Genomic DNA, 25,379 nt, shown 5'->3' with positions numbered 1-25,379 from the left:
AAAACGCTTTTCTCTTTAAAAACAGGATATTTGTAGATTAATGTACAAAGAGCAACCAACCGTTTAAAAACACTTTAAAGTTTCTAGGAGACTGAAAAGACTTTAGGAGAGGTGAACAATGAGCAACTAAGGAAATAAGATAAACTCACTCAATAGCGCTGGTGTGTGTTTGGTTTCAGTTTCATTTTGACAGCAGCGTTATTTTTAAATGTAGACAGTGTTGAGGAAAAATGACTATTTTTAGTTTTTAACACAGTTTAAACCTTTTAGAACGAATTTCTTAAGTTTGAACAGGTTTGTGTTAGTGATTTAAAACCCGAAGAACTATTGCTGGGTTAAGTATTTAAAGTACAAAGGAGAATAGAGGATCTGCAAGAGAATTTCGGCTCAGACCCCTGGAGTCTTATCATTAAAGACAGGAGGTCATAAATTAACATATGCAGGAAGGTGGAGGACAGTATCACTTGAATTACTCTGAGAAAGGGAACTTTGGTCGGTTCACGTAACCAGGATGAGAAGTCTTCCAGAACTAACATCTGACATGGTGCAAAAACTGAATATAACATAAAATGTTTTAAATCACTAACATTTAATTTGTAAGACATTTTTCTTAGTTATTAATAACATGTTTTGACTGAAAATTCTATTATCTTGTTTTAGAATTAATTTAGTCAATGATGAATGTATTTGAAATTGTATTTCTGACTATATTAGAATCACATGAAAATGTTTTGTTTAGTATTAGAAAATACTTAGGTTTATGGTGAATGATAGTATTTTATTAACTGGATAGTGTTAATAAAATACATTTAAAATAAGTTAGTTTTAGAATTGATCATGACTTGATTGAAATACCATAATTATAGTTTTAAAATTTATAACATATTCTGACCTATTGATATATTTTAGTGTAGTTAAAGCAGATGGTTTGTCAAGATCTCCGATCTGCTCTTTGTCTGTTGGGAAACAATCAGTAGGAAGTTCTAGCTTTTCACACTGATCTGTGAAAAGCCATAAACCACCATGAATTCGGAGAGTCTGCTTCTACCTTATTTAACAAAAGGTGTTTGATCTTGTGAACAAATTGCGGGACTTCTTCTAAATTTAAAAGGGCCAGAGATGCCTTCCAATTGGTCAAGTAGAGATACGCCTTATTTGAATACATTAAAGAGGAAAACACACCTACAGGTATAAAAGTTTGTGCACAACGGAAACAATTTAGAAAAAGCTGATTTATTTTACTTCTGCACCAGCTCTTTCTCCAAGGACGTCCTTGATATTTATTTGTCTTCTTGTCTCAGGTAACAATGTTTGTATCGGTGTTTCTTCAGTTTCCTGTACTATCTTATATTTTCTTCTGATTGGATTAAATTCTGTTATTCTGTGACGTCAACACGCATTGTTGTGTTTTTGTCCCCACACGTGGCCACGCGAGAGAACCCGGGATCAAAAGGAAGAATCAGAGCCAGAGTTTTGCTAAATTTAATTGTAATATAAAAATTCTTCCTTAACAACAGACAAACTGCTTAAAGGTTTCACTGCAGCTGGAGTTTCTGCTCTGCAGTTTCATCAGGGACAAGCAACAACCTGCAGGATAATGAAACATGCCTAACTACTGTTCTTTCAATAAAAATAATACAAAGACTCTATCTCACGTTTTCATTTGAGAGGAATAAAAATCACTTAATCTGAAACATTTTCTAGAAAAAAATTGGACGTTTCTGACATTGAAAAGTTGAAAATATGCTAGGAAAAAACCCCAGGAAGACTGAGATGAATCTAAAAAATGTTCAAGAAAAAACCTGGACATTTCAAATTTTCAAAAATGTACATTTTTTCTACTTTTGAAACTCAGAAATTTCAAAATATTTTCCTGAAAATTCCTGAAATCTTTTTCCAATCAAATGTTAAACTTTTAAAACTCAGTAATTCTCTTTTTTGTAGAAAAATACTGAGATTAATTTGAAAATTTCAGACTTTTTTTAAACTTTTTTTTTTCAGTTTTGGAGCTAATAAATTTGCTATTTTTCTGGAAACATTCTGAAATTAATCATAAAATTTCAACATTTTTTATTTTTTTTTTTAAAGAAATTTCTTGACTTGGACATTTAAAATACCTGTGTTTTATATAGAAAATTTCTGAGATTATAAAATTTCAGAATTTTTTTCTAGAATTTTTTACTTTTGGAGATTAGAAATTATTTCTTTTTTTTAAAGATTAATCTTTTTTTTTAAGTTTACTTCTCCTTTTTCTCCATATCCAATGGCCCTAAAGCTCGGTGCTGTCCTGCGGTCGCACGTCCCGCACCAAATGTCCTATTTTCTGTTTCCAGACATGAAGTGCGGCTGCGCGGGCGCGCGGACGCAGCGCGGGGGCGCGCCGCGCACGGGAACATTCAGTGCAGCATCTCTCCATCTTTCCAAGGACAGACAGCGGACTGCCTCTGTTCACAGAGGGGAAATGTTACAGCGCTGCCGCTGGGAGTAGAAATGTAAGAGCGGGACAGGACTAAGCAACACGGCGGACCGAAGCGGTTCGTGTTTCCGCTGTTTTTGTTTATTTGTTGCAGACGGGATTGTTTTCAATGGCGCATAGAAAGGGCTTTGCTGCAGCTGCTAACTTGATGGGCGTGGATGTTTGATAATATTGTTGCACACTTATTGTTAGTTTGAATTGTGGTGTGTTTGATTCTCTTATATTGATAAATGTGTTAATGTGCAAGGTAATCAAACACGTGGAGCTTTAATGTAATGATTAAATATTAATCATAACGGTAAGAGAAAAACTGAATTTTTAAATAGATGCAAATTTAAATTATATTCAAGTCTGCTGCAGAACTAATTAATCTATGCAAAACTACTGACAGAGTTCTGCAAAACTATTCCTTTAAGATGTTTAAAACACAATATTTAAAGTATTTTAAAGGGATTTTATGTGATACACCAAGAGAGTAGTAGACAACCAGGAAACGATTAATCAAATTAATCATGATGAATCAATAATCGTCAACTAATTTAGTAATCGATTAATCATTAACTAGAGCATACAAACTCAGAAAAGGCCATTACAGTGCTCTGTTATTTCATGCTTATTATCTGAAAAAGGAATGTAATTATTTGTTGATTTGCATCTTTTTATATATTTCTAATATTGTATAGAAACCGAAGTGGTTAAAACATTTTTTTATCAGAGCAATTGATTAATTGTCAGAATAATCGACAGAATAATTGATTTCTAAAATAATTGTTAATTCTTAGTTTTTGCAGTTCTACAAATTAAATGTTAAATCTTGGATGTAAATTTTAATCTCATTAATATATTTTTTACTGAAACCGTCAAATCAGATTCAATACTCTTCTAATCCTCAATAAAAAAAATCTAAATCTATAATCTGTGTTAAAATTGAATCATTTATGCAATTCACAGTTTATTTTAGTTTGCACAGATCAAAAATCTCAAGAAAATAATTTTTTTTTACAAATTTTAATAAACTTAAAAGGAATTGCTGGGATCATGTTAATCCCAGATTGACTGAAACTCTGACACTACTGTCTCTGTTTCTCAGTTTGTCCTCAGGTCAGTGATGACAACACCAAAGTACAATCTGAAAACACCCAGATCATAACCCTATCACCATGGCAACGGGAAGAAAAGGTAAGCAGGAAACGCCACGGGGTTTGTTTGTTCTCACCATGAATGTGTCGATTCTTTCCAGGGTTCTTCCTGCACTTCAAAAACGTGATTGTTGAAATATTTGTTGTTTTTATCTCTTCAGTAATATGCTACATAGATAATATTTTATTATTATAATTTTTGTAGAAAAAGGAATCTGTACATTTTCACATTAAATAAAAGTAGATGTTTTCCTAAACTTTTTGGGGGGACATTTTGTCCTGATTTATTTTTTCTTTTATTTTTGGCAACAAAAATTTGGCAGCAGTTTCTGATTTTAGCAATGAAAACAGAAACATTGCAAATAAAGGAAACATACTGTGTTGTACCTAAATAAACAGGCGTATAAAAAGATTTTAAATTAATTTGGAATTCAGTCTATTCTTGAATTGTAGACTGAGGAGCCAAACAAAATCCTCCAGAGGGCTGTAAATGGCCCCTGGACCACACTTTGGACATCCCTGTCCTAATAGCTTTTCTTGTTTTCATCCTAATTGTGATTTGATTACTCGTTTTCTCCGTCTCCAGGCTCCACGTCCAAAGCAAGCGGCGTTCGTTTCCCTGACGATGACGAACCTCCAGGTTCTCCAACCCGCAGGGATGACCAGTCCAACCTCTCCACCCTCGTTGCTGTCCAAGAGAAAGATGGCAACTACTTGGTTAAGGTGTGTGTTTATGAGTTTGTGTATAAAGAAACATACATTCAGTTTGTTGCACATGATTTAAAGCTCCAGACAAAACCCTGCACTGCCTTTGATCATTGCTGTAGATCAAATTCAGACATTAGCAGTTCACTCCCAGCTATACGTCAGAAACTGTTCGGTCCACTTTAATGGAACTTCATTTTGTTTACAGAGAAAGTCCGGTTCGTTTGGGGAGGTGTGAATGTGTAAAAACAAATAGTGTAACTCTGGTCCACCTAAAAGCTTTGGTTCAGTTGAAGTGAACTCTGGTGCGGTTTGAATCCATAATGTGAACGGAAAGTGGACCAGAGACCGCTCCAAGAGCTGGAAGCTAAAGCACAGGGCATTCTGGGTAAATACAACCAAAACAAATGAACGTTTAGCGCTACACTAGTATAGGGCGGGAAAAACTCACTAAATTGGGTGTAAGGGAAAAAGCAAGTCAATTTAAGGAATACTAAAAAGATTGTGTTATAATTTTGTTTTCATTTAATAGTCAAACCTTGGATAACCATAACCTGTTTCTTCCTCAAGGCCGGTTTCCTTAAGAGCCACCACTGCTATGAGATTGTCTTCACTGTCCCAGATGTGCCCAGTCTGGGCAAGGAGCTCACCTGTCTCCCGTCTGTCTCTCCGACTCGGCGGGCCCAGAACCTCCGGATCCAGCGCATTAACTCCATGCTGGAAGGTCAGTCTAAGAGCAACATATCCAAACTTCATGTTTCTGTTTTTACCTTCTGTAAAATATTTTAATATGTGCAGTGTTTTCCAAATTCTTCTCTTGATGAAGCCATATTGAGATGCCGAGCCTAGTATGGAGCCCCCTAGTGGACATTGTTTTCTTTTACCTCGAAACAATGTATTTACTAGTCAGTTCATTCAGTGCAGGCTTTTTGCTGCTATACCAGGTTTTTGTAAGGTTTTTCCATATAAGTTAATATCTCATTTGTGAAATATCTGAAGCATTAAATCTTTTTCTTTTGGATTAAAATGAACCACAAACTTATGTGCAAAATGTTGGAAGCAAAACAGTTCATTCCTACTCTGAGACATAAACAAGACAGAAAAAATTTTTAGAAAGAAAAGCTACATTCAAAACTATATGTAACACCTTTGAGTTATTTTTATGGTGTAATATCACTATTTCTGTTTTCATGTTTTCATTTGTCCTATGTCTTCCGAAGGATATTACACAAACAAACATGAACAGGCAGTTATTAGAAAGTTGGAGCTGATTCAGCCCTCGGGCGCCCCCTTGTGGCCGAGGCATCAAACTTCTCCCTTCGTTTCCTCTTAAATCTCTGCAGCTTTCTCTCACCGTGTTCCTTCATTTTTATGATACTGCTTCTTTATTAATTCTCCGTGGCCTTCACATTACTGCTGAATTTATACCGGGACTAAATTCTGAAATATAAAATCAGAGTAAAATAAGCTGATAAAAGTATTTGAATTTGCTACATTAAACTTGTTACCCAGAATTACAAATAATATAAACAGTGTCTAGTTGTTTTTAAATATATGTAACTGTAAATCCCTCGACAGGAGGAGTGAAGGTGACCTGCGAGTACAGGACTCACCAGGAAGGAGTTGTCCAGGAGGAGATGACTGTGGCGGCTAAAGGACGAAAAGGCAGCAGCTTGAAGATTAGACTCCAGGCCAAAATAATTGGTACGTCTGTGTGGTAACAGCTGCTGTGAAGAACAGCATCAGAAACAAAGATATCTGTTCCTGTTTGGCATCCTGGAAGGTGAAACAATCACACATTTTTCTTCCTTTCACACAACTCAGTCAGACAGAAATAACATGATTCACAGTGAAACGTTCAGGATTATAAAACACTCCTGGAAAAGTTTCATGTGGCAGATTCATCTCGTCAGGTTTACTTCTTATTTCAGTTTCCTTCTCTGTTCAATGTAGGGCTGAATTGATTAATTGTGATTAATTGATTACTGAAATAATCAACTAATTTAGCAATCAATTAATCATTAAGTGGAGGATACAGACTCAAAAAAGGCAATTTGCTGAAGAAATGACACAATTGGAGCAGTAATTAAGCTAAAACCTTAAAAAAATATGTATACATTTTGCATTTAAGATTAAAAGAAAAACTTTTCTGTAAATAGGTTTTGCCAAAACTTGGTTCAAGTTTACTCAAGAAATGCTATCTTACTGCGTTTTAGGCAATAAAATATTTTCTTAATTAAAAAAGGAATTGAATTACTTGTTTATTTGCTTCTTTTTATGTAGTTCTAACATTTTATAAAAAAGGCTTATGTGGTTACATGAAAAATCTGCATAATGTACCAATTTTTTATCAAATTAATTGATTAATAAATACATTTACACCTTCATTTTTTTGCTTATTTACAGCTCTGAGTGAGTTATTCTGCCACAAATTATCACTTTTACAGTATGTGCCTTCGAGTTAATGATTAATAAATGACTAAATTAGTTGACGATTACTTCAGTAATCAGTTAATCACGATTAATTTGATTAATCGTTTCAGCTCTAATCTGTACCATTAAATATGAAGTTCTGGTTGCTTGGGAGGAGACTTGAACTGAAATTAGATCTTTTTTAACATTTTGTTTCCCCCACAATATGTGGTTTGTCTTAACATTTTAATTAAACTAGTACTAAATTAGCTGGCGATTATCTCAATAATTGATTAATCATGATTAATCGTTTCAGTCTATAGTTTAACATGTCAGTGACGTGTAATAACGATGCTTTTCTGTTCCTGTGTCCCCCTGGCAGACCCTCACCATGGGACCCCCATGCTGCTGGAGGGAGTTCGGTGCCTGGGGGCCCAGAGGGACCCCCACGCCAGGCGCAGCAGCGAGCGGAAGAGGATATGATGAACAGACTCAAAGCCACTGTCTTTATACATGAAGATGTAATTATTATGTTACAGGGTCAAGGCTCACAGTGCTGCAGAAACGGCCTCATGTGTGTCCCTGTTTACAAGCCGTCATGGATTTGTGATGCTTTTAAAGTATTTATTGAAACGGTGGGAATGACGCAGCATGTTGAATTTCCACTGTAATTATGCTGGATTATGTCTCTAATATACATATAAAATGTTTAAGTACTGATTCCTCTGCTGTGAAAAAGATGAGCTAGTTACACTTTGCACTTTTTTTGGTTTTAAGCCACGAAGCCTCCATGCTGGAGAGGCTATAAAACCAGCATGAACAGTAGCCAGCGTACGATCTATCACCCAAACCTGCACTCACTGCCAGACGAAAATCAGCTCATCATCATCATCATCATCATCATCATCATCATCATCATCATGATCATCATGATCATCATCATCAGCAGCAGTAATCCCATAAAGATTACTTTATGGACCCAACAGAAGGTCCAAAATTAAAGGAGACCTATTATGCAAAATGTATATTTTGCACTTCCATTTGGGTTTCTACTGCTTCTAAAAACAGACCAAAAAGTACTCAGCAGTTTTTCTTTTAGCAATATGTTAATATTTTTGGTGTCTGAAAAATGAGCCATTTCAAAAACCTCCGGAATGTAGCGTCACAAATCAACAGGCATTACTCGTTACTTAGCAACCACAGCAGAGCTCCACCTGTTCCCTAGCAACCACAGTGGAGCTCCTGCACATTTGGTCAGCTGGATGAGCTGTACAATGGCTGCAGGAAAAGAAAAGTGTTGCTGTTACTTGCTGCATTCTTGTTGGTTGTGCAGGAGGCTCCATTTCTGCTTTTCAAAGCTGTACGGATGTATAACTGCACATCTGTTTGCAGCATTTTCGCCTGCAAGTGTAAATGTTGAGTTGGTGGGCGTGGCCAGCAGCAGCTTATTTAGATTTAAAGTGACAGACGCTCTAAAACAGCTCATAGACAGAACTAATCAAACTAAAATCAATTTTTTTTGTGCTGAAAATGTAATGAACATGTTTCATATTGCTAACAGGTCTATCCTAACCTGTTCAAGGAAGCACAATAGGTCACCTTTACGAAACTGAATGGAGTTTAGTTTGGAAGTATAACTTCATATTTAAAGGAAGGTTGTAAGAGATTAAATCAAATTTCTGATGATTACACGTTACTTTTAGCTCACTGCCAAACATATAAATTGACTTTTCAGTTGAGGGAGCCTGGGACTGCTACAGTAATATTCACCTTTCTGATATCAAACCTTTCCAGAAAATCAGAGGTTCGTGCAACACAGAGGCTTACATTTCCTTTAACTAGAGTCTGTTTGTGTAAATTTCACTGTCTTATCGTAAAGTTGTTCATTTTTTAAGTATTAATCTCAAGATATGTCAGTGCATGGTGGTGTCACACTTCCCACTAACCCAAAGAGCAGAGTCCTTTTTATTTTACTATTATCCAGAATAATGTCTTTTAGTTCGAAGAACAAAATAATTACTTATGGACTTTAAAAATATTAACTTGTATCTGTTCTGTTAAAACGATTTGAGAATTTTCTGTGAATAATCATGATCAGAATTAAATAATACAAAAAACAGGGAATTTTCTTTAAATACTTTGGGACAATCTGATCACCATCATTCATCCCTTAACAGTGCCTAAGAATACACATCGTTTGCATGATACTTTAAATATTACTGAATTCAATAAAATAGTCCTCAGCTGAAACAGTTGGAGACTTCCTTCCCTCCTTTTGTTTTCTGAGTGATGAAAGATTAATAACCAGATGAATCATCTGCTTCCATCTTGACTTCAGCATTTTGACAGACAGGCTTGATATTTAAATCCGTTAACGGATCCAATCTGGACGCGGCGCCGGGCCAAACTCAGACCACATCGTGACAGCGAATGTTGGCTAAAGGAGTTGGAGTCCAGCTCTGATACCAAACTGAAACTAAAGTCACTTTCATCATCAGGGGTCTGAAGATTTCTGCTGTTTTTGTTCTGTTGTTAGTTTTGATGGTCAGTCTGGAGTTTATTGTTGCTGCTCTGTTTAAATTAAAGCACTCGCTCAAACACCGTTCTGTCTGTTCTGTTCCTGCTTTCTGGGCTAAGGGAACTTTGAATGTTTATTTAGTTTTTATTTATTGTGTTTTATATACTTAAATATTTCCATTTTAGAGGTTAGTTCAATTCAATTTAAGTTTTATTTGATCCAGGACAGCACATTAGACAATGATACTAGAACAACCATTGTTCTGTATGCAGGTTTATAGTTACTAATTTGTAAACTCAATCCTTGGTTGGACTTAAAAACACCCAGTAAAATTAAAGATTTGTTTATTCATTTGGTTTCCCCTTTGTGTTTTGCATAGATTTTTCTTAGATTAGAGCCATTCTCTTCCCTTTTATTAGTAGCTCCTTGTCGTCTCACCTTACCTCTCCCAGTATTTAAGCTTAAATATGATTCACTACTTCATCCCATTGTATTGCCTTTGTTCCCCCTCTGTCTTCCTGCATTCATGCTGTAAGTCTCATTTAGTTAATTTTTATTAAAAAGCTCTGCTGTGAAAATGTCTCTGGAAGCTACATAAAACTGACCATGACAGTTTCTGTTTTAACTTGGATGTGATTATCAAACTATCTAAGTTGTTAAATACCAAAAATATGAGAGAATGTATTTATTTATTTCATTTTTTCCTATTATTATGGCATAAATGCCTTTGAAACTTCATGACTTGGGTTGATATGATGTATGCAAAAGTCAATATGCTGATCAGAAAATTTGGTATGTGCTCATCTTCTGCAACAGCTCCCTTTTAAAGCCTTCTGCACTCAAATGTGCCCATCTATGGCAGCAATACAAAAGAAGACGCATGCAGAATCTTTAGATTAGATGGGGAAAATGTCTTTTATGAATGAAATAATCTGGAACAATTTCTTCTTCATTAATATTAAGGAATTATTTACTCAGAATATATCTTGCAGAAAAGTTAATATTGTCTTATTTCAAGTTTACTAAGACAGTTGCTCTAGAAATTAGACAAAAATTACTTAGTGAGATTTTGTGTTGTGCTCAAGAAACCCAGAAAGCCAAGGGGGATATTTGATTTTTTGAAGACCCATTTCAAAGTCTGACCAAATTTTCTTTTTCTCTTGATTTTAAAAGTCATATGGAAATAATAATAATAATAATAATAATAATAATAATAATAATAATAATAATAAAATATTTTTTCTTTGAAGGCTAAAGGAAGTACAGCTTTATATTATCCATATTATGTAATAGCACAGCTGACATTTTAGCGAATCCTGCGCTGATGCCTTCAGATTTACTTTATATTTGTGGAATTACTGGCGTCAGAATTTATCTGTGACTCATTGACCATGTTCAGTAGTCTTTTAGGTCCTGTAGTTTGTTGTTGTTGTTTTTTGTTTATTTATTTCAAAATGGTCAATGCACACCATATAATCACAAACCATAAAGGCTATGGTTTGTGATTTTATTTTTTCTGTTAACTCCTGTGTCTGGAATAAAGATTAAGCTGGAGGCGTTACCGCATCAAGACGTTGTTTGCCAACCGCCATTAAGCAAAAGAAGAAGAAGAAGATGACTTGCACTTTAAGCAGCACAGAAGGACGCATAGAGTTTCGGGCTGATTGAGCCACAGACTGACATTTGGGATTGAGCTGATTTTTCTGCAGCGCCAGAAATGTTTACATTCGGATAGAAATCGTTTCAGGTGAGTAACTCATTTCTGTGTACAGCGATCTACGGACTTCGTTGCTGTTTAACTTTATGCCAGCGTACACGCCTCGCTTAAAGTTTTGATTCAGTTCATCTGTTTTTCTTCCACTGTAGCTGAATGAGAAACCTTAACGTTTTCAAATAGCAAAGTTTCAAAAATACGGTATATTAAACCTGGTACGACGGTGGGAGTCTATCTGCCGCCATGCATATCACGGTCCATGTACACCGAACTGAGTTTTAAACAGTCATATCTCTATCTCTTTTTTCCCCACTTTATAAAGAGGCAGAAAAGGTTGGTTAGTTGTCAGGCCATTTAGTTCATACGGAGCCCTCCAGGGTACATGGGGAATTTTTTTCTTTTGCGTTCGCTCGCAATAATCTACTGATCAGTTCATGCGGCGTAATTGATACTGTAAGCCTTTATGGTTGCCGCCGTACTTTCTGCTTTAATACAATGTTATGTAAGGTGTTTCCATGAATGTTAATATCTCTGTGAAATGTCTGACGTTTTATATCTTTTTCTTCAGTATAGAAAGGCACAACAAACCTATGATATAAACAGAAACTTTCTGTAAGAAGGAAAGAAATAAAAATACATCTAAACTATTTGGACTATTTCTGAGTTATTATCGCGGGGTAATAAGTCATCTTACAGTTTTGATTGTGTCTCTGTTACATAACATTGTATTAAAGCAGAAAGTACGGCGGCAACCATAAAGGCTTACAGTATCAATTACGCCGCATGAACTGATCAGTAGATTATTGCGAGCGAACGCAAAACCTTTTGCGAGGAAACGCAAAAGAAAAAAATCCCCATGTCCCCTGGAGGGCTCCGTAAGTACAAGGGGAAATGGAAGATGTTCTTTTTTTTGGCAGTGTACCATCTGGAGATGATAAAACACATCATATTGACAAAAATATACACTTTTGCTTATCTCTGTAAGAACAGAACTGATAAAGAAAAGTTGGTTCATTCCCAAAATCCCCCCTGCCCCCCACCCCATCCGAGTCGGGTGTTTTCGGTTCAGAGCCACCCACACAGGTGTTTATCTATAAAATTCCTGAGGACAATAACAAATACAACAAGAAAAAGAAAAAAAAAGTGTTCCTGAGTAGAGGGGGGGAATGGGGTAACACTTCACTTTTTCCTCCTCCTCCTCCCCTGTAACCCGATCTCTGTGAAAGTCAAAGTTTTGAATCGCTTTACCGACCAACCAGAGAAGAAGTAAGACTCTTTCTTTGCTTAACTGTCGGCAAAGTAATAACAAATGCACAGATTTAAGAGTTCCCGGTCCAATACCTAAAAACAAATTATTTTGGAACCTGAGACTGGCATCACAACCCTTGCTTATACAAAATACTGAGTCATGCAAGGCCAAAATGTTATACGTCTAAACTTAAATTTCTATTTCTGCATCTCCCACTCTTATCAAAAGATAACACCAGGGATGGACGCATATTACAAAACTGTCCTTGAGAAGTTCATCTGAAGGAGTTTACTGGCTGTCAATGATGAAAAAAAACACACACACACATACACACACATTATTTTGTGATGGCTGCGTCTAGGGCTGTTGTAAACGATTATTTTAGTAATTGAGTAATCTATAGATTTTTCTTACGATTAATCAAGTAATCGGATAAAAACAATTATGAAATAAAATATTGGTAAATATTCCATAACACCAGTGTTACTATCGGATATCAACATCAGTCTATTTTTTCCACATTTGAGCTTCCCTACCAGTTACTTTTTTGTAGACCGGGGGAGCAATACGGGATATTTACGGCTCCTCCGTTCAGAAACTCATCTACCAGCCATATTCCGCCTCCCGTCTGTTCAGACCGGGATGATATAAGTTTATTGTGCGGTTCGTCCGTAAAGCTGCTCTTACCCTGTAAGCATCAACCCTCAGCCGCCCGCCGTGTTCAGTCTCTCCGCTCACCTGTATAAATCCTCCTCAGCTTCTTCCCACCGTTCAACCAGCAGCTCCGGAGCAGAAAGGCTGCCGAACTCCCGGCATCGCGCCGGTCATTTTAAGGATGTTTATTGGTCCCACAAAAACGATGAAAACCCGGAATTATCACCAATCAGTAAAATTCCCACGGGCCGAACTTGAAGATTGGACGTTATGCCGCTAACACGTAGCTTCCGTCAACAACTCAGAGGCGGAAGTTGTTGCAAATAATGTTCCGGCTGAAACATGGTGCGCTAAATGATAAAACATAAATTAACGAAGCTTCGAGGCAGGTCAATTTTCCTCGAGGAATTTTAATAATCGAGGTACTCGAATCACTCGAGGAATCATTTCAGCCCTAGCTGCGTCATTAATGTAAACACACCCTCGTTTTTAATACAGGTGTGATTTTTTTAATTTTTATACATCATATACTAATGCACCTTTTCTTTTCAGTTTTTTAAAGTCGGTTACATTTCACTCACTTAAAGATTGACCACATACATTTTCATAGTGTTTGATTCTTATTTGTGACAGAAAAGACTCCGTTTGTTTTGAAGTAAACAGAGACAAACTAATGCATGTCTCATGTGTTCAGAAGAACTTCTCTTGGTACAAAATTACCAAGAACTTAAGTGACTTCTTTGATTTATCTGTGAAGATGGTTTTATTGTAATATGCTGTTTGCTAAAACTGCACTGAATTCAACTAAAGGCTGTAAAGACAACAGTTATATAAACCAATTTGCCATAATGCACTAGGCAGGCACAGGACGTTTCAAAACTTCGCTGTTTCTTTGACAATAATTTTTTTCATGAGCTGCTGCTTGTGTTCATTTACCAAACCATACCAGCTTTATTTATAAAGCACTTTAAAAACAACCACAGCTGATACAAAGTGCTGTACATTAAAACACAACATAACAATAAACAAATAAAAACTCTTTAACAGTTTAAAAACAAAAACATACAATTTAAAACTAGATCCCGCTGGAGTTGAAAGCCAAGTAAAATAGATGGGTTTTAAGACGAGCTTTAAAAGTGGACGGTGAAGGGGCCTCTCTGACCTGCAAAGGCAAGTCGTTCCATAACTTAGGACCCATGACAGTGAAAGCCCTGTCCCCGCTGAGCTTCGTTCTTGATCTCAGTACCTCCAAGAGCAGCTGATCTGCTGACCTGAGAGACTGATAGGGTACGTAGGGGTGAAGAAGCTCAGAGAGGTAAGCCGGGGCAAGATTATGTAGTGATTTAAAAACAAACATAAGCATTTTAAAATGAATCCTAAAATATACAGGCAGCCTGTGAAGTGAGCCCAAGACAGGGGTCACATGTTCCCTCTTTCGAGTTCCAGTCAAAAGTCGTGCAGCAGCATCTGAATCAGCTGCAGACGTGAGAGCAGCGACTGACTGACTCCCAGATAAAGTGCATAACAGTAATCCAATTGAGTCGAAATAAAAGCGTGGATCACCGTTTCAAAATGCTGCCTGGAAATATTTGCATTAGCAAAGGGCACCAACCAAACAACCTGGTTTGTCTGGATTTGAATTTGCCTTCGGACTTGTTTTAAACATTACTTTTAAATAACATTTCTGTATGAGTTAAAGTTGCAGCATGTAACTTTCACAAAAATCTATTTCTTACATATTTGTTAAAACTGTCACCATATTATGACAGTATAATTTGAGACAGATATTGTGTTGGAAAAAAAATGGAGCTCCTTCTCATCCTCCGAGTGCTCCTATTGCCATCTGAAGAAAATTACTGCTCCCGGTCAGAAACAATTAATCAGAGCCAGGAGGAAGGTCTTAGCGCTGTCAATCAAACTCGTGTACATGCTGCTCAATGTGCTAATGGCAGTAAAACAACTTACTGTTACAGGAAAGCCATTTTGCTAACTAGCATTAGCATTGATGACGGGTTGTGCTATCGGGAAGAAGCTGTAGTGAAGCAGAGAGAAAAGGGGGAGAATGCAAGCAGCTTGTACACAAGCATGATTAACAGTGTTAAGACCCTCCACCTGGTTCTAATTGGTTGTTTCTGAGTGGTGTATTTCTGTGATTAATCTTGGGAGCACTGGCAGAAAGCAGAGAAGCTCTTTATTTCCTTCTCCACAGATGATCTATCTTTTTTATACTGTCTTACATTTTTAGATTTCTAAAAGTCTAAAAATATATTCTCCATATTTTCCCTCTGTAAAAACTAGCTAAGAACAAAGTCACAAAGTAGCGATGGATCCTGAGAGGAAGCAGAGCTCTTCTCCGTCCCTTTCTATGATGACTGACCACTCCAAAGAGGACCGCGTGAACTTCACTGTGGATGAAAGGTGTGTTACTGTCATTACTTATCCTGTGTGCCAACTCTTATGAAAGCATAAAGATTTTAACTGCTCAGGTTTTGTTAATGATTACACACTTCCTTAAATTCACATATTTATATCTTTGCCAGGAATTATCAGAGCTCTGTGGTGGATGAAATGAAAGTGAGGCCTTCAGACCCAACAGATCCATCTCTAAGGAGCTACAGGTCTAAGACCCCTCCACCAGATTTCAGGTTTGACCCTCCAGACATTAAAAAGGTTTATTTTCCTGTTTTATTTTTTTGGAACTCCAAATTAAAGACCAGGAGAATTTGATAGATTTTAAGGTGGATAAAACTTTAAATAGGTGTAACAAAAAATGTGCAATTATGGTGGTCTATGGAATTGAAACAGGATAAAGTTGAGTTGAAACGACTCGTCGGATTAATAGGGAAAAACTGATTATTAAGATAATCACCCACTAATTTAGTTACTAAATAATCTTTAACGGGAGTGTGGACAAAAATGCTATTTGTTTTTTTTTTTGTTTTTTTTTAGCTCTGAATATGTTATTCCCTTGAAGGAATAACACAGGGGAATAATTAAGCCAAAACTGTGGAATATAAATATACATTTTACATTTAAGATGAAAAAAAAAACTTTGTCTATAAAGATGTTTTACCCAAATCTCCTTGGATGAAACAAATGTTTACCCCAAAACTTGTTTTTGAGTGAAAACAAATTTTGCGAAAAAATAAATAAATCTTCTATTCAGCACCTTTTGCTATCCAATCATTCATATATTAATCAAGAAAGTAATCAACAAATCAGGCCTACACTGTATTAATATCAAGTCAAGCAGAAACGGAGAGAGTTTTTCCACATGTTGATGCTATCTAGAAATATGCTTTGTTTCATTTTTTCTTGCTGCAAATGCAGCCTGCTCCTTTGAGCCTGGCTAGCATTGATTAATAGCATTACTCATCTTTTCAAATGTGTGACTTATTTGCAATGTGGACATGGAGGGAAATGGGTAATTTCTGCTCTGACTTTTGGTGAAGTTATGATGATTGTGTGTGACCGACTGCACTGCTGAGGAAACAGGAGAAGCTAATGGCCGCTCTCACTGCTGGCTCATGGCAGACAAGCTGCAGGTCAGCTGCAGAGAGCTGTCAACATAAAATTCTTCAACACAGAAAAAGAGTTGCTAGATTTATCACTAGTTGTTTTGAAAAAACTGTCACTAGTGGACAGTTTAATAAATGCAAATACAGAAAACTGTATTTGCATTTATTGACACAATTTTAAACAATAGTTACTGATCATAACATTATTGCAAGATCACAAGAACATCCACCAGTCCATGGCCTTCATGCTGACATCATCTAATCTCTACCCCCTAACTAGAGGTAGTGTAATATTTTACTGTAAAAGGCCAATTTGACCTAAACAACATGAAGCTGCGCCCAATGACAGAAGACAAGTGGTGTATCTTGACGTCCAGTACTAAGAGGTTTTGAAAGAGAGAAGGGCTGCAAGACCGTGACCATAAGTTTTACTCAAATTTCCACATATATCATCTAATCTGCTCCAAATTAAACACGACCATTAACCAAACCCCAAAAATATATTTATTAGAGGTGTGCTGATCGATCGGCCACCAATCATAATCGGTCGATTTCCGTGAAAAAGTGTATGATCAATCATCGGCGATCATTGGCTCTTGTTGCTGATACCGATCACCTGCATCTCATTTCTCAGCCTGCCTGTGCAGCTGATCTCCTCTTTCCTTCACACTGCGCAAACGTGCAGCAACAAATCCTAAGTGATGTGAAACCATAACACACTGAGTGAATGGGGAAGTTTGCGTGTAGCGACGGAAAATTGAATCACTTGGGGTTAAGCACGTAGAAATGCATCAACACGACGAATCTAATATGGCATAAAAACAATACAATACTTAAAGGAGATTGGCCACATCGAGGCTCACTGCAGTAAAAAAAACATGGAGGATCAGATACCAGGTAAAGCAGCGCACAGCTACAAACACTCACCCGGATTAGCATGATGGCCAGAAAGCTAAACAAATAACCCGCAAAATTATTTAAGTCTTCGAGGTGCGATGTAAGACGCTGGTTCTGCTCTTGCTGTTGAACTGCTGCTACGCGCTACAGACGGAGCTTCGCTTCTGCTCCACCTGGTAGTGACTCTCACACCGAACCTCTGCTTAAAGCTGCAGCATCTAACCTAGTGGTTCTCAACGTGGGCCTGTGAACGCCCGAGGGGCAGGGGATGGCAGGGGGCGCTGGCGGACATTTTTACAAAAGGGGGGCGCTGGGATGCCTTTGGGGGGGTTTGGTCGAAGGTAAACTTTACACCTTAAATGCACAACAATGCCAGTTTAGACTTTGAGCAACTTGGTAAAACTGTATTGTGAAACAGTAAATCATGCTTGGCTGCAACTGTATCGATGGCAGCTCTTCTTCTTTTCAGTGTTTGTAGGTTCTGTTAGCTTTTTGGCGCAGCTTCGTTCTCCTGCTACTGGTAGCTAAAATCACAATACCCTCGCTGTGTATCCCTCTGAAAAATGAACCCATTTAAATAAAGAAATCAAGAAATCCCTCCATGAGTGATACCACGATAGAGAGCGTTCATTTTATAGCGTTAACACCGGTGCTGTAAGTGGTCCGGTATGAAACGGGGGTGATAGAACAACACAGCACTTTTAAATTTCAATAATTAGAATGCATAAATTGTTTCCATTGTTTTAAAAGGTTTATGTCAGTCTGCCTTTTCCCCATCGATACGCTTCCCTACCGCCCTGCACCTTAGGTGCTTAAAAAAAAAGACGTTCACATTGCGCAAAACTCTGATAGAGGAGAAGCGGGACATAAAACGGAGCGACAAACTAGATGTGAATTATGGCATAAAAACAGAGAATCCGACGCTGAACAGTGAAAAAATCAACACATGATGTGAAACACATGACGATTAGGTGCCGCAGCAGGTAATGAGTGAATATTACTGGTGGTGAATAAACGATAAAATAAATCTAGCAACAGGAAAGAAACTAAAGTGGACATAGCAATAAACCAAGAGAGGATAATACTAATCAAAGGAAACTAAATAGAAATGACTGAAGAACAAAATGCAAGAATAGACTAAGAAACTAAAGTAAATACAGAGGAATAAACTGGTATGGCAAGACCTTTCCACTGAAAGCTCTGGTTTGCCCAATAAATGCCACGAGGGTGAAATTTTATGAATGATACTCTGATGTCCCATTCTACTGAAGGCAGCACAGAGCTGCACCACCAGAAACTGACAGAAACACTGAAGAGAAGAGCTATGATTAATGTAGTTACAGTTCTATCCATGTTTTAATGTTGCAGAGCTCAGTCGTTTTGCAAATAGTTCAAAGTTTAAACTGGCATGTTGAACATCATTTTGTGGAATATTTAACAACTAGAAAATTGGACAAAATAAGAATATTTTTTCCATTCTGATTGGCTGCTGATAGGCCTACCGATTTTAACTTGAATGTTCATTGCATTTTTCATAGACGCCTGTATTGTTTTTATATTATTATATGTATTATTTTTGATGATAAATACAGAAACAAGCATAAAAACCAAAACATCTACAATAGTGATAGTAATATTAATGATAAAATAAGGGTCAGTGCAAAGTAGCCTGCAAATTCTTTGGTGAGGGATAATGAGGGACCTGGATAAAGGCTAGGCCCAAAAAAGTTTGAGAAACACTGATCTAACCTAAAAAAATAAATTATACATATTAAAACTTTCGCTGTCCTAACATGAGACAGATAATCTCTAAAAAAGTAATCGATCTCTTCCCTGTTCTGCATAATTACTCCGCTCAGTCAGAAACAGCCACTCAGAACTAGCAGTAATCAGCTAGCTGCCATGCTATCAGGAAGTTTTCATTCAGTAACTCAGGATTGTTTATTGTAATGGAACCTGTATTTGCCTTTGATTGTTAAGTTTTATACTTGAATTTCTTTGGCAATGTTGAGAGGTTTTATTTTGGCTCTTTGTATTATTTAGCCTCTTCAGAGCCACCATATGTTTTCAGTCTGTTAAATATAGTATTACCGATAGCAGTACAATTTGGACAATGCCTATTTTGTTTTGTTTTCTTCTTGGAAAAAGTTATTAAAAACAAGTTTTTGTCTAAATTAAGGTGAATTCATGGTTCCTTTTTCCACATAATGTAACCAGTAGTGCTCATGATTTAAAAAAATAATAATTATGTGATCGGTATCGGTGATCAGCCGTGATCATGGGTGATCGGAATCGGCAGGAAAAACTTGATCGACACATCTCTAATATTTATGCAAATATTTGGTGGCCATGGCCTAATTCCTGATTGTTTTGAATCAACAATCAGCCCCATCAGTCATAATTTGACCAAGGATTATAATATTTCGAACACATAGCTTTTCAGGACCTACAAACGAGTCTCTTGGACCCATGGCCCATAACCCTCAGGAAATCAGTCATGTTGTAGCAAAGCTGCCTTTTTGTCTGTTTAATACACATTGCATTGGAACAAACTCCTAGAATTTTGGACTTGAAAACTTCAGAATGACTCAGCATCTTAAGGCATTGGAGATCAAAAGTTATCAAAAGCCTTTTGCTGGATCAAAGCTGTATCTAGCTTTCTTCATGTAATCACAGACCAGTATTTTAACACATTTACTTACTGATTTGGTGACATCACATTAGCTCTGCCATCTTTCAACAGGAAGTCAGTTTTTTTTGGTGAATACCCTCCTTTTGAACTGATCAAAATCCATTACAAGTTTTATTTACATTTTTTTTAATTGAGTTATTAGTTATGCTTTTCTCATTACTAATTGGCACAGCGATCCTAAAGTATTTCATTTGGGAGGAGGAGGATAAGGAGAAGAGAAGCTTTTTCTGGGAATAGAAAGTGGGTGGCTGGACAACAGCCAAATTTATTTGTAAAGCACACGTTGCAGTTAAGGATACTTTTTTATTTTTAGGTTTTATTGGCTCTAGTGGCCTTTATTTGATAGTTAATTGAAAGGAAAGTGGGTATTGAGAGAAGGGGAAGACATGCGGCAAAGGTCGCCAGGCCGGGAATTGAACTGGCGATGGCCGTGTCGAGGACTAAAGCCTCCATATGTGGGTTGTGCTTAAACCCTGCGCCACCACAGCACACCCAGTTAAGGATATTCTTAATGGGAAAGATTTTTCAAAGTCTCAGAATGCTGAAAAGCTGCAAGTGTATTTTCTTGATGTTTCCCCCTGTACATTTATTCCAATTTTTACCTGTAACTGAGTCAAATCTGTTAGGTACACTCTAAAATGGGACCGTATGTTATTTTTCCAAATGAAAAGACACAGAACCGTTGAGTCTTTAACAGTTAAATGAAAATATACATTGCAGAGTTAATGTGAAATAAAATACAGCAGGTATTGTTAACCTTAAAAGGGACCCATTAGTCAAGATTTTCTTTTTGATAATTTTTGCATTTCCATTCAGATCTCTACTGCTTCTACAAACAGTCTAAGCGTTAAAAAAACATACAACAAGTCACACTCGTAGGACTCTGCCCCTCATGCAACTCTAAGCTGAGCCTAGCCCCTAAACCAAGCAGAACTCTGCTGATTTCAATAGAAGACGATCGTGTTTGATCAGATGGTCTTACTGCTTTATGTGCTGTACAATGGCTGCTGAAAAGATCAAGTGTTGTGTTGTTGGCTGGCTTGAACATTCTTCTAGTCCCAGATAAAAGGAGCTCTATGACTTTGTTTTATTTTTAAGTCTCCATCAATATTTTTAAAGTGCATTGTGAAGTATTGCATAACAAAAGGTTTATGTACAAAAACAAAATTCAAAATAATTTTCTAAACTTCACATTAAAAAAAATTACACTCATTTAAGGTGGTTTTTGTCTTTTACAAAAAAAGAGAGTTAATGCTCCAAAAGGGAGATAGAAACACACTTGCTAAATAAGTTCTGCCTTAGCGAACACTAAAGGAGTGGTGTAATGTCATCACTGGCATTGTCCCAGCCATATTACCAAAGAAAATTGTAGGGTGGGTGAATAATTTTCCATGTACCCTTTTGAAAACTACAGACAGTACACTGTAGATTTTGCCAACAGACCTAGGTAAAGTTCTATCCCTACTCTTTGTAGAAAATCCGAAGATATAACATGACACCATTCAGAAACCATTTTCTGCATCCTTGAATTATGCATGGGGCTCCACTTTTTCCAGTTCTAGGTTTGGCTAAGGGTGAAAGATCCGTCCGTCCGTCCATCCATTCATTCATTCATTCATTCATTTTCTGCTGCTTATCCGAGGTCGGGTCGCGGGGGCAGCAGCTTCAGAAGGGAGGAACAGACTTCCCTCTCCCCAGCCACTTCTTCCAGCTCCTCCGGGGGAATCCCAAGGCGTTCCCAGGCCAGCCGAGAGACATAGTCCCTCCAGCGTGTCTTGGGTCTTCCTCGAGGCCTCCTCCCGGTGAGACGTGCCTAGAACACCTAACCAGAGAGGTGACATTCCATGTCCCAAGAGCCAGCTTCTGCAGCCGAGGATCAGACCGCCAGGGTCCCCTCCCTCGGCTGCCGCCCATAACACAATGCACCCGACCCCTTTGGCCCCTCCGACAGGGGGTGAGCCGTTCGGGCTGAGCCTGGCCGGGCTCCGTGGGTAAAAGCCTGGCCACCAGGCGCTCGCCATCGTGCCCCACCTCCAGGCCTGGCTCCAGAGTGGGGCCTCGGTGACCCGCGTCCGGGCGAGGGAACGCCAGATCCAAAGTTTGTCTCCATCATAAGGGGTCTTTGGGCTGCGCTTTGTCTGGTTCCTCACCTAGGACCTGTCTGCCTTGGGTGACCCTACCAGGGGCACAAAGCCCCAGACAGCATAGCTCCTAGGATCATTGGGACACTCAAGCCCCTCCACCACGATAAGGTGGCAGCCCAAGGAGGAGAGGGTGAAAGATGCATGGTTTTATAGTTGCGCATTATGGCAGCCATTTTCACTTGCATAAAGTGTGAGTGTACACATGGAATTGATGGACAGCAGAAACTTATTTGGATTTAAATGACATGAGGACCCAAAAACAACTCATTCTGAAAAGAGCTCAGAATAGGAAGAAATGACTAGGTAAAATCTATCTGAGGATGAGTTTGTGCCAAAAATGTGATGGACAGGTTTTGATGTTAATTTTTGAACAAGATGATGATCTGGCACATAGCAACACATTTAACTCTGCTGTTAGTTTGGTCAAACAAAGTACCTGAAATTGAGTGAATGGAAATTTTAATTTGTTGGGTATGTTTCAAGAGATGGTTTGTCAAGTGAACCTTTTGTGCTTTTTTTTTGACATTTAATTTTTTTTAATGTAGCACTGTAGAAATACACTTTGTTTGTTAAATGTGTTTTTCATGTGATTTGTTCACAGCAATGCAATTGGTGGACTGCTGACAAAAACAGTATGTGTTCTCTTAATAACAATAATGGATGTTCAGAAAAGTCTGTGGAAATACCATAACCTAATTTATCTTCTGTTTTACCTTCTTTAGGACGATCATAATTTAACACTTCCACCAATTATTGAAGACTGGACTAAGGATCAAGTTAAAGACTGGTTGGTTATTAAACTGAGGGTATCAAAAGAACTTGCACAAAAACTTTATGACCAGGAGCTTACAGGAGCTTGCCTGACCTCTTATGAAAAAGAAGACTTGCTTGAACTTGGTGTTCCACCTGCACCAGCAATACAAATCTTAAGGCAGGTTAAGAAGTTTAAGAATCAATCAGAAACATTTGTACCAGCCACTCCAGTACCAGAGAGAGAACTCAACCTCAGGGACAATACAGAGATGTCACGAAAGCTGGATGAATCAGCAGAAAATGAGACTGTGTCATCAGATTCAGGAATCCAAAGTCTAAGTTCTTCAGTACAGATGCTACAGATGACAAGTGACTTATTAAGAGTTTATCCAAATATAGCTGAGAGACAATTTGATATTCAAACTCATGACAACTTAAAAGCTCCACAACGACAGAGGCCAGTATGTCAGATTCGACCCTTTGATAAAAGTAACTCCTCAATCTTCTACATGGAAAATGACATTCTTCCACCAATGGCAGGTCCAAGTAATCTCATTGACCCTGTTCATGAGTACCACCTTCTGCCAAATGTAAACCAAGCAAGTGAAAGGGAGATCCTTTATGAATTCACTAGAGAAGTATTTAGTTTTGCTGCCAGTTGCATGAATTCACGAACCAATGGAACAATACATTTTGGAGTCAAAGGACAACAACAAGAGCAACAACAATGTCAAGTAGTTGGGCAGAAGATCTCCTCTCTCAACAAGTACAATGAGGCATTTGAATCATTTCTGGGGGACTTTTTTGAAGAAGAGTACGTGAAAGTTGCCCGATTGTGTATCAGACCACCAAACTTTATACCAGTCCTCCATGAAAATGGAACAGCTTCAGACAAGTGGGTGATCGAGGTTGATGTGGTTCCAGCAATTTCACAGACACAGGATTATCTTTTCTATACTGAACTGGGTATTACATCATCTGAAGAAAAACATCAGTGCAAAACTCTGTGCCTATTTGTTAGGGAAGGTCCACGGTCAGTCAACATTTTAGCAGATACTAATCCACGAGTTGGTCAAGAAAAACAGAAAGATCTGACTGAAAAAGTCAAGAACTTGGTGTCAGCACGCAAGGCAGCAGAAGAAAACAAAGAAAGATGTTTCCCTCAAAACCACCAAGGACAAAGGCTAAAGCAGCTGATGACACGTGGAAGACATGTTCTTGAGAGTTCCCTTCAGGTTATTGTAGTTACTGACAAATGTCACCCAGGCCAGCTGGAGCACATGGACTTTCTAAAAGAAATATCTCTGTTTTCTGTACTAGAGTTTGACCCAGAGTCTGATTTAAATGGAACATGCCATTTTTACAGAAAAGATCATATTGCTAATCTCCACTACCCACAAATGTACACCACTCAGGAAAGTTTACCTACACTGCTGGGAAAGCTTAACTTGTTTAAGCAAACAAGTTGGATTTTCTGCAATGGTCGATTAAATGAGGAGAGTGAAGAACACATGCCACTAAAACCCAGTGAATGGCTCAAGAGGCGTTCATTTGACATCAGCAAAATGATTGGTTTCTTTGCAGTCCAGATGTAATTTCAAAAGACAGACTTCTGGTTATTTTTGTGCTTCATTCAGCTGTCACTCATTTGTCGCACCCTATTTTGGAGACATTCTGTGCAATCTATCGCACCCTGGAGGGGGCTGACAACATGGTGTGCATTTGCAGAGATTCGGGAGTATTCAGTCACTGGAAGAAGCTGATAGAGTTACGTTGTAAGGAAGACATCTCCAATAAATGCATCTATGAACTGAGCCTGAATGAAATATCCAGTACAGTAAAGCAACTCAAAGAGCCTCAAACACAATCATCCCAGAGATACCTGCCATCCACAGGCTCAAGCTCAGTGCTGTTGACAAAAAAAGCTGAGGAACTTTTCACAGTTTTGGACATTTTAAGTAAAAATGAGTGTGAAAATACAGAAATTGAAAAGTCTGATTCCTTTGATGGGTTTAATAAGAAAATAGAAGAGGCATTCTATAGAGGGGGGCAAGTAAGATGGTGGAACTTTCATCTCTCTGAACAGAGAGGCAGGCTGCCGTTCATTAAGAGAGACAAATACAATGAGTTGTATGATCTGATCACACCTGTCGAAGGCTACACATTTTCATGTGTCATGATCAACCTTTTCCATCCCCAGGATGTGGGGGAACAACCCTTGCAATGCATGTTCTTTGGAACTTACGGAAGAAATTCAGATGTGCAGTCGTAAAAAACAACAGGGCAACAAATAACGACATTGCAGCTCAAGTCATAAACCTGCTCACTTATGGAAAACAGGATCAGCCAGGACACACACCTGTTATCCTCTTAGTGGACAACTGGGAGGATGTTGAGGACCTTAAGCAGTGCATCCTTCATGTTGCTGGAGAAAGGACACAGCAGAACGCTCTCATGGTTATCATACTGAACTGTGAGAGAACACAGTTTCCCGATGAGAGTTCCAGA

General features: G+C 37.9%; 2 protein-coding genes across 4 annotated transcripts; both read left to right on the top strand.

Annotated features, from left to right (window-relative positions):
• The first annotated feature begins 2,358 nt into the window (after nucleotides 1-2,358).
• adisspa (adipose secreted signaling protein a) lies at nucleotides 2,359-9,334 on the top strand. 3 transcript variants are annotated; one of them, XR_014088955.1, is made up of 6 exons: nucleotides 2,359-2,534; nucleotides 3,567-3,655; nucleotides 4,202-4,338; nucleotides 4,891-5,044; nucleotides 5,899-6,103; nucleotides 7,115-7,194. XR_014088955.1 is itself a non-coding variant. In XM_008419406.3 (6 exons), the coding sequence occupies exons 2-6, from the start codon at nucleotides 3,637-3,639 to the stop codon at nucleotides 7,213-7,215; spliced, it is 537 nt and encodes a 178-aa protein (XP_008417628.1). In that variant the 5' UTR covers nucleotides 2,361-2,492; nucleotides 3,567-3,636; the 3' UTR covers nucleotides 7,216-9,334. The 3 variants fall into 3 exon arrangements, 2 of the variants coding, with proteins under 2 accessions (XP_008417628.1, XP_008417621.1); XM_008419406.3 differs by having other exon boundaries at nucleotides 2,361-2,492; nucleotides 5,899-6,024; nucleotides 7,115-9,334; XM_008419399.3 differs by having other exon boundaries at nucleotides 2,361-2,534; nucleotides 5,899-6,024; nucleotides 7,115-9,334.
• Nucleotides 9,335-10,513: 1,179 nt separating this feature from the next.
• Nucleotides 10,514-24,586, top strand: LOC103470735 (sterile alpha motif domain-containing protein 9-like). Its single transcript, XM_008419380.3, has 5 exons — nucleotides 10,514-10,997; nucleotides 15,166-15,285; nucleotides 15,408-15,512; nucleotides 22,720-22,750; nucleotides 22,841-24,586. The coding sequence occupies exons 2-5, from the start codon at nucleotides 15,191-15,193 to the stop codon at nucleotides 24,464-24,466; spliced, it is 1,857 nt and encodes a 618-aa protein (XP_008417602.2). The 5' UTR covers nucleotides 10,514-10,997; nucleotides 15,166-15,190; the 3' UTR covers nucleotides 24,467-24,586.
• The last annotated feature ends 793 nt before the right edge of the window (nucleotides 24,587-25,379 follow it).

Source organism: Poecilia reticulata, chromosome 1, assembly GCF_904066995.2.
Source record: "Poecilia reticulata chromosome 1, P_reticulata-male-v2, whole genome shotgun sequence".
In the NCBI taxonomy this organism is placed as follows: domain Eukaryota; kingdom Metazoa; phylum Chordata; class Actinopteri; order Cyprinodontiformes; family Poeciliidae; genus Poecilia; species Poecilia reticulata.
This window is presented reverse-complemented; position numbering and strand designations above follow the sequence as displayed.

What these genes read in the sequence shown, in the direction of transcription:
- adisspa (XM_008419406.3), top strand. An exon ending in ATGGCAACTACTTGGTTAAG is followed by an intron (nt 4,339 to 4,890) that starts GTGTGTGTTTAT and finishes TTCTTCCTCAAG; the next exon opens with GCCGGTTTCCTTAAGAGCCA. An exon ending in ACTCCAGGCCAAAATAATTG is followed by an intron (nt 6,025 to 7,114) that starts GTACGTCTGTGT and finishes TCCCCCTGGCAG; the next exon opens with ACCCTCACCATGGGACCCCC.
- LOC103470735 (XM_008419380.3), top strand. Translation starts at nt 15,191, where the DNA reads ATGGATCCTGAGAGGAAGCAGAGCTCTTCTCCGTCCCTTTCTATGATG. An exon ending in AACTTCACTGTGGATGAAAG is followed by an intron (nt 15,286 to 15,407) that starts GTGTGTTACTGT and finishes TATCTTTGCCAG; the next exon opens with GAATTATCAGAGCTCTGTGG. An exon ending in ACCCCTCCACCAGATTTCAG is followed by an intron (nt 15,513 to 22,719) that starts GTTTGACCCTCC and finishes ATTTGTTCACAG; the next exon opens with CAATGCAATTGGTGGACTGC.